At 68.6% G+C, this 16321-nt stretch overlaps 5 protein-coding genes and 1 non-coding gene across 6 annotated transcripts; 4 read left to right on the top strand and 2 right to left on the bottom strand.

The window, feature by feature from the left end:
• Positions 1 to 443: 443 nt before the first annotated feature.
• Positions 444 to 1217, bottom strand: RHOBADRAFT_30277 (uncharacterized protein; the record flags this gene model as incomplete). Its single annotated transcript, XM_018412902.1, has 4 exons — positions 444 to 607; positions 677 to 881; positions 945 to 1048; positions 1139 to 1217. Coding segments are annotated over 4 exons (552 nt in total), but the record flags the coding sequence as incomplete, so codon positions are not given.
• Positions 1218 to 1328: 111 nt separating this feature from the next.
• On the top strand, positions 1329 to 4242 carry RHOBADRAFT_56081 (uncharacterized protein; the record flags this gene model as incomplete). The annotated part of the gene is made up of 5 exons (XM_018418172.1): positions 1329 to 2018; positions 2112 to 2576; positions 2663 to 2940; positions 3019 to 4065; positions 4166 to 4242. 4 exons carry the CDS (start codon positions 1329 to 1331, stop codon positions 4037 to 4039), a joined length of 2454 nt encoding a protein of 817 aa, XP_018268316.1. The 3' UTR covers positions 4040 to 4065; positions 4166 to 4242.
• A 310-nt stretch (positions 4243 to 4552) lies between these two features.
• On the top strand, positions 4553 to 4929 carry RHOBADRAFT_47114 (uncharacterized protein; the record flags this gene model as incomplete). Its single annotated transcript, XM_018414930.1, has 3 exons — positions 4553 to 4618; positions 4689 to 4795; positions 4863 to 4929. 3 exons carry the CDS (start codon positions 4553 to 4555, stop codon positions 4927 to 4929), a joined length of 240 nt encoding a protein of 79 aa, XP_018268317.1.
• Positions 4930 to 5476: 547 nt separating this feature from the next.
• On the top strand, positions 5477 to 5559 carry RHOBADRAFT_t129. The gene has a single exon. It is a non-coding gene; the product is annotated as a tRNA-Gly (tRNA).
• Positions 5560 to 6950: 1391 nt separating this feature from the next.
• Positions 6951 to 10194, bottom strand: RHOBADRAFT_56083 (uncharacterized protein; the record flags this gene model as incomplete). The annotated part of the gene is made up of 3 exons (XM_018418173.1): positions 6951 to 8790; positions 8860 to 9902; positions 9974 to 10194. The coding sequence occupies 3 exons, from the start codon at positions 10192 to 10194 to the stop codon at positions 6980 to 6982; spliced, it is 3075 nt and encodes a 1024-aa protein (XP_018268318.1). The 3' UTR covers positions 6951 to 6979.
• Positions 10195 to 10366: 172 nt separating this feature from the next.
• RHOBADRAFT_47116 (uncharacterized protein) lies at positions 10367 to 16174 on the top strand (the record flags this gene model as incomplete). The annotated part of the gene is made up of 23 exons (XM_018414931.1): positions 10367 to 10417; positions 10487 to 10534; positions 10619 to 10628; positions 10700 to 10731; positions 10841 to 10885; positions 10954 to 10984; positions 11060 to 11305; positions 11420 to 11995; positions 12078 to 12766; positions 12848 to 13064; positions 13148 to 13197; positions 13277 to 13555; positions 13619 to 13753; positions 13820 to 13858; positions 13926 to 14039; positions 14109 to 14169; positions 14234 to 14298; positions 14365 to 14569; positions 14643 to 14812; positions 14895 to 15085; positions 15159 to 15248; positions 15321 to 15447; positions 15533 to 16174. The coding sequence occupies 23 exons, from the start codon at positions 10367 to 10369 to the stop codon at positions 16172 to 16174; spliced, it is 4113 nt and encodes a 1370-aa protein (XP_018268319.1).
• Between the last annotated feature and the right edge of the window lie 147 nt (positions 16175 to 16321).

The raw sequence follows: 16321 nt of genomic DNA on the forward strand, positions 1-16321 counted from the left end.
GCGAGCTGCCGCGCGAGCTTGTTGAGCGCCGGCACGGCGACCTTGTCGTGCGGGTGCGGCGGGAACGCGGCGAGCGCGAGCATGCCGACCTGGGTGTCGAGCTCTCGTCGGTCGGCGCCCTTGCACTCGCCGACCTTGGCGCCGCGCGCAAAGAAGACGAACGAGGGCGTCGCCGTCACGGGCCCGCCAAACTCGGGCGAGCGCGCGACCTCGGCGCCGTGCCCGGCGTGCGTCTCGACGACGACAAAGACGATGCGGCGGCTTGCCGGCGACGCGTGCTCCTTGGCGCGCTGCTCAAAGTGGGGCTTGATGGCGGCGCACGGCGGGCAAGTCGGCGAGGTGAACATGATGGCGACGGCGGGTGACGAGGCGAGCGTGGTGCGGAGCGAGGCCGACGAGGTGCACAGCTCGAGGTTCGAGGTGGCAGATGCGAGAGAGGGCACGTCGTCTCGAGACGGTGGGGTGGACGAGGTTGGCGGCGTCGTGAAGCCGCCGAGTTGCGGGACGAGGTTGTTGACGGCGGCTCCTGCCGACGGGTTTCTGCGGCCGACAAACATCGACTCGATCATGGGCCGCATCTGCTGGCCAAACGGCGTCGACATGATGTCTGTGGGCCACGTCGTCAGCGCGTCGGTCGGTGCGAGAGGGAGAGGGCGAGGGGAGGAGGGAGACGGACCCGAGGGCTGGTTGCGGATGTCGCCCGGGATCGAGTTGCCGTTGAGGAAGCCGAGGAGGGTGTCGGTGAACGAGTTGCAGTTGTACTCGAGCAGGTGGTAGGCTTCTGCCGTCCACGAGTCGCGCACGGCGTCGATGTACTCGAGCACGGTGGCCTTGTCGAGGTGGGTCTCGCCACATGGGATGCGCTTCTTGGGCTGGCCATGCTGTGTGCAGGTCAAAGAGTCAGCTTGCTGTGGTGGAAGAGGGTGGAAAGGAGGTGGACGGACGTGAGTGGTTCCTGGAGGCGAGACGATCGAGATGCCCTGGCCGTAGAATATCTCGATGCCGTGGACGACGATTGCGGTGTGCCAGATGCCCTCGACTGGTCGGCCTGTGGATGGGGGGGCGAGGAGGGGGAGCGCTTGCGCGGCGTGAGCGAACGAGGTGGGGAGGAGAGCGAGAGGGGAGGGGGGGGGCGCACCGGTGAGGGCGGTGCCATAGAGCTGAGCAAGGCCGTTGGATAGGTCGTAGACGTAGAGTGTGACTGGAGCAGCAGCCATCAGAGCGAGAGCGAGTGAAGAGAGAGAGAGAGGAAGAGGGACGACGAGGCGGTGCTCGCTCTCCTCCTCGTCCTCCAACCACGACGACGGGCCCGCACTCCCGCCCTGCGCATGCCCTTGGACGTGATCCGCGTCACCGACCTCGAGCTGCGCACCGCGTCGCTCGGCGTCGACTTGTGGCTCCGCCCGCGCAAGCCTCAACCCCTCGTCTGCTCGCTCGACATCCGCACCTCGGTCCGCTCAGAGGCCAACGAGGACAACCTCCTCACCGACTCGCTCAACTACGGCACCGTCACAAAACACATCGAGCGCCACATCGCCCAACTCGCTCCGCCTTCGTCCACCGACGACGACCACGAGCTCCCGCTCGAACAACTCGCAGAGCAGCTGTGCTACGTCGTCCTCTTCCACGCCAGCGCACCAAACGTCCGCCTCGAGCTCCGCCGACCTCGCGCCCTCCTCACCGCCGAGGCCGTCGGCGTCGTCCTGTCGCGCTCCCGCTCCGACTACACCGCCTCGCCCTCTCCTCCTTCGTCCTCCTCCTCGATTGCGACCTCGCCCTCACCGACACCGACCTACACCCTCCGCCCCGACGCACCCTCCCTCGCCGACGACACCCTCTTCGTCCGCGCCCTCCGCCGCCAGATCATCATTGGCCTCAACCCGTGTGAGCGCCTAGACGAGCAAGAAGTCATCGTCGACCTCGAGTTCGGCCCCGACACGATGTCCATGACCCGCTTGCCCAACGGCGCCCGAGCTGGGTGGGCCCACTGGCGCAAGGCCGTCAAGCAGGTCGAGCAGGTGCGCCCGAGCCAGTCCTCCTCTCGGCTCTTTCGCGGCCCACTTCTCGCCGCGACAGGCACTGATAAGCGCGCGCTCCCTCGGCACACACAGCACCTCTCGTCGTCGGGCCCGCTCACGATCGAGCACGTCGTCACCTCGATCTCGTCCCTCCTCCTCACCCCTCCCGCCGTCCCGCTGTCGTCCACCACGCCGCCGACGCCCGGCTGGGACATCTCGCGCACGACCGTCCGCGTGTCCAAGCCGTCGGCCCTCATGTTTGCCCGCCACCCGTCGGTCCAGGTGACGCGCACGCGCGCCGACTTTGCCGCGCTCGCGCTCGTGCCCGGCGTGCGCGCCCTCTCGACCTCGGCGTCGTTCTCGCCCGCGCACGCGCACGTCGCGTACCTCGGCCTCGGCACCAACCTCGGCGAGCGCGCGGGCAACTTGAACGACGCCGTGAGCCGCCTTGAGCAGCTCGCCGACGGCCACGTCAAGGTCGTCGACACGAGCTTCCTGTACGAGAGCGAGGCCATGTACCACGAGGAGCAGGCAAAGTTCCTGAACGCGGCCGTCAAGGTACGCCCTCGCCTTACTCTCTCTTTTTGCCTCCCTCGGTTTCCCTCAAGTCGCGGCCTGACCCTCCTTCTCATTTCGCCCCCCAGATCTCGACCTCGCTCTCGCCGACGGCGCTCCTCACCGTGTGCAAGTCGGTCGAGGAGGCCCTCGGGCGCGACTTTACGACGTTCCGCAACGGGCCCCGCGTCATCGACCTCGACGTGCTCCTGTACGACGACGTCGTGCTCGACACGCGCTCGGCCGAGGCGGCGGCGTCGTCGGCAGCGGGCGAGCGAGAGAAGGAGAGGGCGGGCGAGGACAGGTGGCTGAAGGTGCCGCACCAGGGGATCCAGGAGCGAGAGTTTGTCCTGCGCCCGCTCGTCGAGTGCGTCCCTCTCGCTCCCTTTGCTCCTCAGTCTTCCTTCTCTTTCACGGGCTGACTCTCAGAATCTTTGTATCGCAGCCTCGCTCCCGACCTCGTCCTCCCCACCCTGCGCGAGACGCCGCTCGCGCTCCTGCGCACCCTCCTCTCGTCGACCCGGTCGACCGTCCACCGCGTCTTTCCCCTCTCGCGCTCCGTCGTGCACCCCTACTCGCGCCCGACTGCCCTGTCGACGATCGCCTCGACCCGCACGCTTGTCATGTCGATCGTCAACACGACGCCCGACTCGTTCTCGGACGGCGGCGACGCGGCGACGGTCCCGCTCGCGCTCGCAGCGTGCGACGCCCACCTCGCCGCCGGCGCCGACATCCTCGACCTCGGCGGCATGTCGACGCGCCCGAACGCGCCCGACGTCCCTGCCGCCGACGAGGCGGCGCGCGTCGTGCCCGTCATCGCCGCCCTGCGCGAGCGCGACGTCTCGGTCCCGCTCTCGGTCGACACGTTCCGCGCCGAGGTGGCGCGCCAGGCGCTCGACGCCGGCGCCGACGTCGTCAACGACGTGTACGGCGGGCGCGGCGAGGGCATGCTCGAGCTGCTCGCCGAGCGCGCGTGCCCCGTCGTCCTCATGCACTCGCGCGGCGACCCGTCGACCATGGCCGGCCTCGCGCAGTACCCTGGGCCCGGCGGCGTCGTCGCCGGCGTGCGCGCCGAGATGGAGCAGATGGTCGAGCGCGCCCTGAGCAAGGGCGTCCGGCGGTGGAACGTCGTCCTCGACCCGGGCATCGGGTTCGCCAAGACGGCGCAGCACAACTATGCGCTCCTGCGCGCCCTGCCACGCCTCTTTGGCGGCGACGGTGACGGCGCCGACTCGCCCCTGCGCGAGTACCCGGTCCTCGTCGGCCTGAGCCGCAAGCGGTTCCTCGCGCCGCACAAGGGCGACGCCAAGGACCGCCTCGCCGAGACGCTCGTCGCGACGGGCACGTGCGTCGCGAGCGGCGTGTGCGAGGTCGTCAGAGTGCACGACACGCGCGAGGTCAAGGACGCGCTCGCGGTCGTCGACGCGATCCATCGGCCGGCGGCGGTAGAAGCCGAGGAGGTCTAGACGGGGTCGTTCTCGAGGGAGAAGCTGTGCGTCCCTCTTCCTCTCTCTCTCTCTCTCTCTCTCTCTCTCTCTCGTCCTCGTCGATGGGACCCCGACTGACTCATCGAGCGTTGTCGCCGCCTGCAGGAGGGTCTGTGCGCCGTTCAACAGCGTGTTGTAGTGTCCTTTCCTACGAGCCTCAACGAGCTTATTGCCACCACCTCGTCGTCTCTCCGCGATGCTCGAGAGTCCAGGCCGTCGCGCTCGTCGTCTTGTCGGCCAGAAAGAAAGAACCAGAGCGCGAGCAGGAGGTGCAGCGTCAGGTGCGGCGCCGACGAGGAGAGGCCGCGGCTGCTTGCCCGCTTGCTTTTGCTGGTCCGCTCTCGATAGTCTTACGAGCTCAATACGAGCGCGCTGGAGACCGCGGAACCCGCTGCAGCGTGAGCGCGTTGCCCTGCACGTGCGCCGAATTCACTTGAGCTCGCGCTCGGCCAACCTCATCTCTCTCCTCGACTCCCACCACCGCTATCGACCATGGGCCTCTCGAAGAAGGACGCACGCACTCGTGAGCAGAAGGAGAAGGCCGCCAAGGGCATCAAGGTGCGTCCACGCCTGCCCCTGAGCCCAAGCCTTCGACCCTCCCCCGCTCACCTTCGTCTCCTCCTCGCAGGTCGAGACGACCGCCGCCGGCGTGCCCAAGAAGGCCGCCAAGCCCACGATCCAGTGCACGGTGTGCAAGGCCCCGATCATTGCGTCCATGCCGGTGTCGCTGCGCGAGTGCGTCCGCCTCCCTCTCACCTCTCGAGCTCTCGCGCAAGCTGACCTCTCTCGCGTCCTGCAACAGCCACGCAGGCAAGCACCCCAAGGTCACTCCTGCCGACTGCTTCCCCGGCGCCACCATCGCCCCCTAGACGACCCAGCCCTTCCCTGTCCGTCCACTCCTCCCCCTCTCCTCCGCCCTCGTTCTCGGCGGTCGGCTGCGCTCGCACGGGCGGCGCGACGGGAGGGTCGCTCTCGGTCCTGTGTGTGTTGTATCACTGTCTCTTTTAGCTCTTCCCGGTCGCCAGTGGCGCACCGCGTGGCGCGACGAGAGAGCAAGCGGACGAGGGAGAGCGCTCTCGAGGCGAGGCACAGAGAGAGAGCTGCTGAAAGCGAGGCGCTCTTCCTGTCGCCGCCGCTCTTCGACAGGCTTGCGCTCAGCGAACGCCGCGACTTGAGCTGTGCGGCATAGAGCGTCGCTCGAGCGAGAGCGGCCGGCGGCCGGATCGGCAGCGGACCGTGCGCCGTGCTGGCTTTCCGGCGCGCGCAGCGCGAGAAGTAGCTCGGACTAACCTGCACGAGGGTCGCGAGGCTTGTCAAGCCTCGCCAGAGGCAGAACGCCGTCGAAGCGAGGCTATTGAGGAGTTCAGGGTGACGGCACTATCTGTCTGCTAATGCCGGCCCGCTGAGACAACCGAAGCATTGGTGGTTTAGTGGCAAAATTGGGCATTGCCAGCTTCTGCTGAATTGCCTAGCCCCGGGTTCGATTCCCGGCCAATGCATTTTTGCTGGTTCCATCTACTTGCTTTTGGCGCTAGCGGGAGGTTGCGCACGCTCGGGAACCGAAGCAGACGTGCCTTACGAAGTACGTCGAGCCTCGCGAGCGGTCCTCCAGCAGAAAATGTCGGGTCCGCACCTCCGTACCAGGCGCCTGCCTTCGCTCAGGGGCTCGCTCGCTTTGTCTGCTTCGCGACCGCTCGAGTCGAACAGCCGGACTGCGACCTAGCACGACTGAGTCCGAGCAACGCGAGGGAGCGTGAGACGCGATGTCGAGCTGCGGCGCTTTGACCTTCGACTCGACGCTCGGACCGCTCGCAAAGGGCAGCGCACGGTCGCCGGACCTCTCGAGCTACACTTTGCCGAGCCCTTGAGCGAGTCTCGGACGTGCAGGAGCAGACTTGGGAGCACAGCTCGACGAAGCAGCTCGCGTCTCGTCCTCTCGAGCTCGATTCGGCCCTCTGTTCGCTCGCTCTGTGCTCGCGAGGCCTCGCGAGGCCTCTCTGCTGGGCCAAAACTGTCCCACAGCTGCCTCACAGTCCAAGCCGAGCGCTGTGGCAGCAGGACGAGAGGGCAGAGCAGCGAGAATGTGGGGAAGTGGTGAGCCGAGCCGGCGCGCGCGCCCTCCTCGTCCGACGTTTTTCCTCGCTCCTCGCTCGCCATCTCGCGCAAGGGGGGTCATGTAGGGTACCCAGATGTGCAACAGAAAATGCTCGAGACGATGGCGACCTTCCCAAGTCCAAGCGAGTCGAGGTGCGAGAAGGAGAACCGTCGGGAGGTAAACCGAATGCGTGTGGCGTGCGTTTGCAAAGTAGTACTTTCCTTTGTCGAACCACCCAGGGTCATTAGCTCTCTCCTAATATCAAGCTGCGGGATTACCTCGAGACGTTGAGGCATGCATACCGGGCTGGAAAGAGTAATAGTGATATCAAAGCGCGATAGCTTGACCCTCGGGGTCCGAGCGGACGCTCCGAGCTTGACCCTCGAACCTTGTGTTCGAGCGGACGCCGGGGTTTGACCCTCTGGACCCGGGCGGACGCGTCGCAGCTGCTTACGCACTCCCTTCTCTTTTGTCATTTTTTTGCTCTCGTGCCCTTGGGCCGAGCCGGTCGCGTCGCCAGAGGACGAGGGAGGAGGGGGTGAGTCGGACTGTTTGGCTCGAGGTGCAGGTGGACTCGCTCCTTCTTTTCCCGGCTCCGTTCTCTCGCCTGAGCGGCTCGAGTCGAGTTCAGAGTGCTGCTCGACAGGTCTGCTGAGCACCCGGGGCAAAGCAGGAGCAGGAGGACAGAGTTCCCCTCGGCAGCCATCCACTTGAGAAGGTCCGCTCGGACCCTCTCAGCTCTCGCTCTCGCTAGCTACGTCTCGAGCACTCTCTCAACATGCCGTACGAGCTACGAACGAGTCGCTAAGGCTTGCCATCGAGCTCTACGCCGACCCGGCCACACCTCCGGCCAACCGCCTGCTGAAGATCCCGCGCATCGTCTCCTGCCCGAGCGAGCTGAAGACGGGCGCCGTCGTCGTCGCCGAGAGCACCTCGCTCTTCTGCTGCTGCGGCGGCGACGTCGCTGCGCCCGTCGCTGCTGCCGCCGTCGCCGCCCGCGAGCCATTGTCGCCGCCCTCGAGCTCGAGCTCGACCGCCGCCGGGCGCTGCTCGACCCGCAGCAGCTCGCGCCAGAGCATGCGCACAGGCGGGAGCACGTGCGCCGGCGTCTCGAGGAGGACGGCGGCGCCCTTGCCGAGCGCGCCGACGTCGATCCTCGCGCCCGCCGCCGCCGCCGAACCGTCGCCCAGGAGCGCCCGGCCCTTGCCCTTGGCCCTGCTCGCGCCCGCGCTCGTCGCCGCCGCCGCCGCCGAGGCCGAGCCAAAGATCTCGTCAAAGAGACCCTCCTTGGCGCCCGTGCCGGCGGCCTGCGGGAGCGCCGAGGGCGCGACCGACCCGCCGAGGGCGGCCGCGGCGCCGAGGAGCGAAACGGCGCCGGTCGGGTCGACTGCGGCGAGCGAGACCGGGTGCGCGTCGGTGCGGCGCGACGAGGTCGTGGCGGCGGACGAGGATGAGGCCGAGGCCGAGGCCGAGGAGGGGAGAGGGAGGAGCTGGCGCGGGGCACAGGGGAGCGGGCGCGCGTCGAGGTGCGCGAGGGCGGCCTCGCGCGAGGTCGACGCGACGGGGAGCGAGTACAGGAGCGCCGGGGCGGCACCGTCGGTCGAGGTCGCGCTCGGGCCCGTCTTGGTCGCCTTGACCGCCTTCTTGGCGCCTGCGTTCGACGACGACGCCGATGCCGACGACGCCGAGGCCGAGGTCGACGCGGTGGGCGCAGCGTCCTCGGTGCCGAGGAGCAGGCCCGACCCAGGCTGGACGGCGAGCGTCGCAAAGTCGATTCTGGTCGTGTGCACCTCGTCGAGCGTGAGCAAGTCCCACGCGATCGACCCGAGACTGCCCCCCACGACGAGCGCCGTCGCGCCGTCGCCGCCGCTGCGCTCGCCCTCGGCGTCGACAAACGCGACGTGGCGGGGCCGGCCGACGCTCGTCGCCGCAAACGAGTGCATGAGGACGCCGCCCTGGGCGAGGCTCCACAGCGTGACCGAGCCGCGCACGTGCGCGACGGCAAACATGCTGCCGTCGGCGCTCCACGCGGCGGCGACGGGCGCCGACCCGCGGTGCGACAGCGCGGCGCGGCAGGCCCAGGCACCGCCGCTCGAGGCCGACGACGATGACGACGACGAGGTGGTCGGGGCCCAGACCTTGATCGAGCCGTCGGTCGAGGTCGTGAGGAGGAGCGGCGACGCGGTCGAGGGCGAGAACGCGAGCGACGTGATGGGCCCGTCGTGCGGGCGGTCGATGCGGGTCGACAGGGCGAACGAGTGCTGCTGCTCGGCGGCGGCGGCAGCGCCGACCTGCTTGCGCCACAGCTTGAGCTGGCGCACGGGCGTAAAGCCGTCCTTGGCCCACGAGTCGACCGTCGCCATCCAGTAGGCGCCGGCGCCGCGAGGTTCGGGCGTCGAAAAGGCGACGCGCTCGACGCGAGTGGGCTCGAGCGGGCGGTCGCGCTGAGCGCTCGTGACGCGGTTCGAGGGCGCCACCTCGAGCTCGAGGATCGAGGCGTCGTCGAGGGGCGAGTAGAACTGGAGCGACGACGGGTGCGCGGCGGGGAGGACGAGGGCCGAGGTGGACGGGTCGAGCGCGAGCGGGGTCGGGAGGGTCGACGGGGCAGGGGCGAACGTCGGGCGGGACGAGGCGTCTGTGTGAGAGGGTCTCGAGTCAGGAGGAGGTCCACGGGAGAGAGAGAGAAAGGAGAAGGAGGACGCACCGGCCTTGAGGCCCGAGATGACCTTGCCGACCCTGAGGCGCTGGCTGCCGACAAAGGCGACGCTGCCGTCGCTCAACCTGGCGGCGACCTGCTGCTCGGGGTTGTCGCGCGTGCCGTCGAGGACGGTGAGGCTCGAGATGGGGGCGCCGAGGCGGGGCACGTACTCCTGGTGGCCCGTGTGGAGCTGCCACAGGACGAGGACGGCCTCTTGGCCGCCCGACAGGAGGTAGGCGCCGTTGGGCGTAAAGGCGAGCGACGACACGGCGTGGGCGTGCCAGTGGAGGACGCTCGTCGTCGGTGCGGGTGCGGCGAGCGCGCTGTCGCCGGCCTCGGACGACGACGAGGGGGCGCCGAGGACGTTGTACCACAGGCGGATCTGGCCGCGCTCGTTGCCGGTCGCAAAGTAGTTGTCGGTCGGGTGGAAGGCGACGGTGGTGAGGACCTCGTCGTCGGCGGCGGGCACCGACTGGGTGAAGCCGCGCTGGATGTCGTGGGTGCGCGCGAGGTGGACGGCGTTGGGGTTGACGCTTGCGAGGACGGCGCCGTCGTGCGAGAGGGCGAGAGCGCGCACGATGCGCGGGGTCGCGAGGCGGACGCGGCGCGCGGGCTGGACCGGGGTCGAGGGGTCGGCGGCGGTCACGACGCCGTCGACGAGGTGCTTTGCGGCGCGGAGCGACACGAGGTAGACGCTCGCCTCGGCGTCGAGGTTCGAGTTGGTGCCGAGGGCGACGAAGAGGTGGTCGGCGAGGTTGTGGTTGGCCGTGGCGTGGAGGATCGGGGCGCCGAGGTCGAGGGTGCGCAAGAGGGCGCCGTCGAGGTAGTCCCACAGGCGGACCTTGCCGTCGGTGGCGGCGACGACGAGCTGGCGCGGGTTGGAGGGCGACAGGAGGACGGCCGAGACGGTGGCGCGGCGCAGGGCTGCGGGCTCGTTGGTGGTGGTCGCGGTCGAGGACGAGTAGGGGCGGATCGAGAGGGTCGACATGAGCTGGGTCGACGCGACCGAGTAGACCTTGACGGCGGCGCCCGAGGCGATGAAGGCGTAGCTGTGTGCAACGAGGGTCAGTGTGGGTGCCCAGAGAGAGTAGGGAGGGAAGAAGGCGGTGCTGGTGCTCACGAGCCATCGGGGGTGAAGACGACGGGGCACTGGTGGGTGCGCGTGTCGGCGAGGGGTAGCCAGTCGAGTGGTGCGGTGGTGGCTTGGTCGTCGTCGTCCTGGCGGTGGTCTGCGTCCTTGTCGTGGTGAGCGAGGTCGCGGCGGAGCTGGGTGCGCTCGAGCTTGTTGAGGCGCTGGCGAGGCGGGCGGGGTGCCGGGGTGGGTGGTGCAGCAGCAGCCATGGCTCGAGCTGGTCTCAAGAGTCTCTGGCAGGAGCGAGGCAGTGAGGCGAGGTCAAGACGAGGCCGGCCGTCGCTCGCCCGCTCGAGCTCACCAACGACGACGAGACGAGCATGCACCCGCTCTCGCCTCTGAGGCTCACCCTCTGCAGCCACCGGCTGCCTTGTTCTTCCCATGGCTCTCTCACCAGACCGCCCTCCACCACCACCCTCGCTCCCCAACTGTGTGCGCTCCCCCCTCCCTCTCGTCCCTCCCCACACACACACACTCACACACACACACACACACAGGCAGACATCGCACACAGAACTCGGCCAGGGCGCATTCGGCTCCGTCTACAAGGTCCGTCTCCCTCCTCTTGCCTCGTGCGCCCCCGCTGACCCCTCGCCCCCGCGCCCGCTCCCCCCCATCGCGTCGCTCAACCAGGCACTCAACTGTACGCCCTCGCCCCTCCCCTGTCACCCGCACCGCACCACCAGCTGACCACGCACTCCCTCGCACCCACAGGGACCACGGGCGAGACATGCGCCGTCAAGCAGGTGCGTCCTCGCGACTCGCCCGACGCGAGTGCAGCTCGTCGCGCCCTGCCACGAGCTGCGCTCGCTCGATAATGTTGTTCATGAGGACTCACACGGTTCGTCCACACAGATCGACCTGCGGCACATCCCCGAGAGCGAGCTGCCCGACATCATGGTGCGCCCCACTCGTCCTCCTCCTCCACGCCCTCAGCCACACGACTGACTCTCCCGTGCCCGTCACAGTCCGAGATCGACCTCCTCAAGAACCTGCATCGTGCGTCTCTCTTGCACGAACCTCGGTCGGCCGCTCCCTCCTCGCGCCTCGCCTGACGCACCCACGCTCCAACAGACCCCAACATCGTCCAGTACCGCGGCTACGCCCGCACCTCGACGTCGCTCTACATCGTCCTCGAGTACTGTGAGAACGGCTCGCTGTCGGCCATCATCAAGAAGTTTGGCCGCATCCCCGAGTCGCTCGTGGGCCTGTACACGCTCCAGGTCCTCCAGGGCCTCCTGTACCTGCACGACCAGGGCGTCATCCACCGCGACATCAAGGGCAGCAACATCCTCGCCACAAAGGAGGGCAGCATCAAGCGTGCGTCGAACCCATCTCCCTCTCTCGAGTTCCTCGTCGAGCCGGATCTGACTCTTTCTCGCCCCTCTCCCTCTCCCTCCCTTTGTCGCCCTTGCTCGGCGCACACATCCACAGTCGCCGATTTTGGCGTCGCGACCCGCGTCGGCTCGCTCCCCGACTCGTCCGTCGTCGGCTCGCCGTACTGGATGGCGCCCGAGGTCGTCGACCAGTCGGGCGCGTCCCCCTCGAGCGACATCTGGTCCCTCGGCGCCCTCGTCGTCGAGCTCCTGACGGGCAAACCCCCGTACCACCACCTCGACCCGATGCCGGCCCTGTTCCGCATCGTCAACGACCCAGATGGCCCACCGCTCCCTCCAGGCGCGAGCGCCGGCGTGCGCGACTTTCTCGCCCAGTGCTTCCAGAAGGATGGCAACCTGCGCGTCGGCGCGAGGAAGCTCCTGCGCCACCCGTGGATGGTCGCCGCCAAGCGCCAGGCCGACGCGCAGCGCGAGGAGAGCGACGCGCGGGAGGCGGCGGCCCGAGCGACGAACGGCGACGGCGGCGGCGGCGGCGGCGGCAGGGGCGCGAGGGCAGGAGCGAGTGGACGAGGGAACGAGGAGCGGGACGAGCGGACGAGCGGGGCGGCGAGGCCGGCGAGCACGTACGAGGACGAGGTGCGCGTCGTCAAGGAGTGGAACGAGGCGCTCAGAGGTGCGCCCGCCTGTTCCTCTCGTCGTCAGGTGTTTCTGTCCTTGTGTCAGACTACTGACTACTTGACCATGACGGCGCACAGCCAACCCCGCCGCACCTCGCGCGCCGACCGCCCTTCCTGCCCCTCGCCTTCCTCTCCGACCTCGCGGCGCCGCAGCGCTCGCCCACCCTTCCTCCTCGTCTTCCTCCGCATCGCCGCATCTCTCAGCCGCAACCTCGCCCTCGCCCTCGACCGCGCCGAGCCCTGCTGCACATTCGCTCGCGAGCGCGCTCCTGCACCCCTCGTCCTCCTCCTCGACCGCCGCCCTCCCTGCGCTCGCCCACCCCTCGTCCTCCTCAACGCCTCTCTCGCTCGAACTCGACAGCGGCACCGCCTCTCTCGCTGCCGGCGCCGGCGCCGCCGAGCGCGACAGCGACAGCGACAACTGGGACAGCGACTTTGAGGAGGGCATCTCGGTCGGCAAGATCCACGCCGTCGCGGCGTCGCCGGCCGGGTCGGCGAGCGAGGCGTCGGCGAGGGCGGCGTCGTCTGAGGAGGACGGCGAGGGCGAGGGTGCGGGCGAGGACGGGTGGCAGGGCAACTCGCTCACGATTCGGCCGAATCGGCCGGTCGCGGCGGGCGCGAGCAGGGGCAAGGCGGGTGCGGCAGGAGGAGCGGGAGGTGTGCCGCTGGGCCAGATCGTCGAGGACTACTCGGACCTGCTCGGTGGGGAGGAGGACGGCGAGGGCGGGCGAGGGGACGCGTTCGCGCTCCGGGTCAGCAGCTTCAAGGTGCGCCGGGCCTGTTCTCTCCTCGCCTTGTCGAGCACGACGCGCTCAACGTACTGATCCTCGTCCTTCCCTGTCGCGCAGGCCAAATCTGCCGCCCGCCCTCAGCTCCTCCGACCCTCGGACCTCGTCGCCCTCTCGCACTCGGCCCTCAGCTCGCCCGCCTCGTCGCCACCTCAACCCGTGCGCCCAGGTCACAGCCGCACGCCGAGCGCGATCGAGAAGTACACCGAGCACGATGAGGACGACTACGACGAGGTGTTTGCCGGCGGCGGCGCGAGCTGGGGGAGGAGCGGTGTCGGTGCGTCGCGCGCTGCCTCTCTTTGCCTGAGCGTCGATACAGCAGGGTCGGGGTACACGTATTGACGAGTTCGGTGCTCGCAGAGACGGACGGGAGCCTCAAGCTCAACACGCGCCTGTCGAGCCGGTCGTGGGTGCGTCCGCCCTTTTCCCCTCTCTTCCAGTCCTCTCGCCTCTTCTTCCCCGCCCTGACGCACCGCGTCACCTCCGCAGCTCGGCGACGAGGACTCGGACGAGGACGACCCGTTCGCGCTCGACGACGCGTCGTCCCTCTCGGTCGCGCTCGCGGACGCCGGCTCGGGCGCCGACGCGGGCCTGTTCGAGTACAGCGCCGCCGACCTCGAGCGCGATCAGCTCGCACGACAGTGCGCCCTCGTCGGCGAGCTCGTCGAGACCGTGTCGGGCGCGGCGGCGGCGGTCGGTCTGGGCGGCGGGAGCAGGCGAGAGCGGGACGGCGATGGGCCCGAGGTGCTCGAGGCGGCGCTGCAACTGGTGCGTCCCTCCTTTCACTTGTCTCTTCGTCATTGTGCAGAACTGACGATCGTCCTTATGCAGGTCGGGCTCCTCGAGGACTCGCTCAACGCTCGGGCCCACTTCCTCAAGTGCCACGGCGTGCTCGTCATCCTCGAGGCGCTGCGGGTCGCCAGGTCTCGCGAGGGACTGAGCGTCCTGCTGCGTGTGGTCAACCTTGTGCGTCCTCTCTATCTGTGTGCGTCTGGTCGACAGAGCAGGACCTGACTCGTCTCGCGCTCGCAGATCGTCGGCTCGGACCCGAGCACGCTCGAGAAGGTCGCCGTGCGTCCACTGTCGCTCCCTCCTTCTCGAGCCTCACGACGCCTCATTGACACTCTAGGTCCCACAGCTCATCGGCGGCTGCCCTGTCGTCGTCAGCTTCGCCTCGCGCCGGTTCCCGCGCGAGATCCGCCTCGAGGCGGCCCTCTTCATCGGCGCCATGTGCCGCACCTCGCTCTTGACGGTGCGCCCACCTCTCTCTGTCCGCCTCGCCGTCGTCGCAAGACCTGACTCTCGCCTGTGACCGTCACAGCTGCAGATGTTCGTCTCGTGCCAGGGCCTGCGCACGCTCGTCGAGATGCTGGACGAGGACTGTGCGTCGGCTTGTCTCTTTCTCTCTCTCGACGCGTCCGATCACTGATTCTGTCGACCGAGCAGACGAGGAGAGCAAGGACCTCATCTGGATGGCCGTCGACGGCGTCTGCCGAGTCTTCGAGATGAACGTGCGCGGCACCGTTCACCTCGCCCAGCCTCACTCGAACAGCCACTGACTCACTCGTCGCCTACAGGGCCCGACACCGCGCAACGACTTTTGCCGCATCCTGACGCAGGAGGGCCTCCTCGACCCGCTCTCGAACGCGCTCCTCGCCGTCTGCGGCGACCCGGACGACCTCGCCGAGAGCGCCAAGGCCAAGATCGTCCACGTCCTGCTCCTGTTCGCCCAGTCGGACCACAAGGTCAAGGAGGCCATGGCGCGCCGGTCGATCCTCGTTCGTGCGTCCACCCTCCTCGTCCTTCCCAAACACGTCCGGCCCCGCAGCCGACTCTTCCCCACTCGCGCCCGCAGGTCTCGTCAAGGCCGCCAACGTCCTCGAGCCGGACCTTCTCGCCATCCTGCTCAAGACGGTCAAGAACCTGTCGATGCTGCCGGCCGCGCTCGACCCGCTCCAGCAGGCCGGCACGATCGGCATGCTCGTCTCGCTCCTCGGGCAGACGTATCGGGGCCGCCTCGGCGCAGTACGTCCCAAATCTCTCTCTCTCTTTATCTCTCGCCGGTTCTGCGCCCGGGCCCTGTCACTGATTCGTCGCCAACCTGCAGGAGATCCAGAACCACGCCGTCAACGCCCTGTTCAACCTTTGCCGGCTCAGCAAAGCTCGTCAAGCCGAGGCGGCAGCAGCAGGCGCCATCCCGCTCCTGCAGCAGATCGTCCGCGACAACTCGCCGCTCAAGCAGTTTGCGCTCCCCGTCCTGTGCGACTGCGCGCATGCGGGCAAGGCGACAAGGAGGCTGTGCGTCGTCTCGCTCCCTCTCCTCTCTCTCTCTTCCTCGTCGACCGAACACTGACAGACGAGAAACCTACAGGCTGTGGCAGCACGACGGCATGGCGCTGTACCTGCGCCTGCTCACCGACGCCTTCTGGGTCAACCCGGCTCTCGAGGCCATTCTCGTCTGGTGCGTCACAGTCTCTCCCTCTCTCTTCCTGCGCACCCTCATTCGACGATCACTAACTCGTGTCGTCCACAGGCTGCAAGACGAGCCGATCCGGGTCGGTCAGTGCCTCCTCGAGCAGACCGCCGTCGACGCGCTCGTGCGCCTCTTCTGCCGGACCAAGAGCACCGTCTTCGACAACCTCCTCGAGCCTCTTCACAAGGTGCGTCCCCTCCTTTCTCCTTCTCTCGGCCCCTCTCACTCGTCGAGCTCACCTCTTTCGCCGCACCGGCTCGTCCCTCTCGCAGATCTTGCGCACCTCGCCCGTCCTTGCCGCCTCGCTCGCCGTCCAGAGCGGCTTCCTCAAGCGCCTCGTCGAGCGTCTCGAGCGCGCCTCGAAAGCTCTCGTCCGCCTCAACCTCCTGCGCATCACCAAGACCGTCTACGACTCGCTCGCTGCGCCCTCGAGCGCGATGGCCGACGGCCGCCGGGACCGCGACAAGGCGGTGCGGATCCTCGACGCGCCCGTGTCCCGCATCGCGCGCGACGACAAGGCCGTCTTGAGCCGACAGCTCGCGAGGAGCCTCGTCGCCGAGTTTGAGGCGAGCCGCGACGAGGCGAGGAGGGCGCTCGCGAGGGGAGGAGCGGGAGGAGCAGGTCCGGGCGCTGCGGCGCTCGGCAGGAGAGCGAGCGCGAGGAGGAGCGTGTCGGAGAGTGCGGCGGGGACGGTACCCGTCGTCGGCGGCAGCAGGAGAGGGGGCGGAGCGATGGACAGCCCGTCGTCGTCGTTCGCCTCGAGGAGGCACAGCCGCACGCCGAGCACGCTCGGTACGTCGGCGCCTGCCTCTGCGCCCGCCTCGACGTCGGTGTCGACGGCTCGCAGGCCGAGGCTCGACGCCGTCGTGGACGGTCAGGCGCCGTCGACGCCGGCTCGGCGCCGAGAGCTTTGAGCCCTCTCTTTCCTTTCCCTCTCCCTTCCTCCTCGCCACCCTCTCCTCTCGCCCTCGATCTTTATTACCCTTTCTCTCTGTGCCATACCTCCTCTCGCACTTGCAGCATACCCCTTCTCCTCGTCGGCGCGCGCACGTGTCCTCTTT

Source organism: Rhodotorula graminis (assembly GCF_001329695.1).
Source record: "Rhodotorula graminis WP1 unplaced genomic scaffold RHOBAscaffold_16, whole genome shotgun sequence".
Lineage (NCBI taxonomy): Eukaryota > Fungi > Basidiomycota > Microbotryomycetes > Sporidiobolales > Sporidiobolaceae > Rhodotorula > Rhodotorula graminis.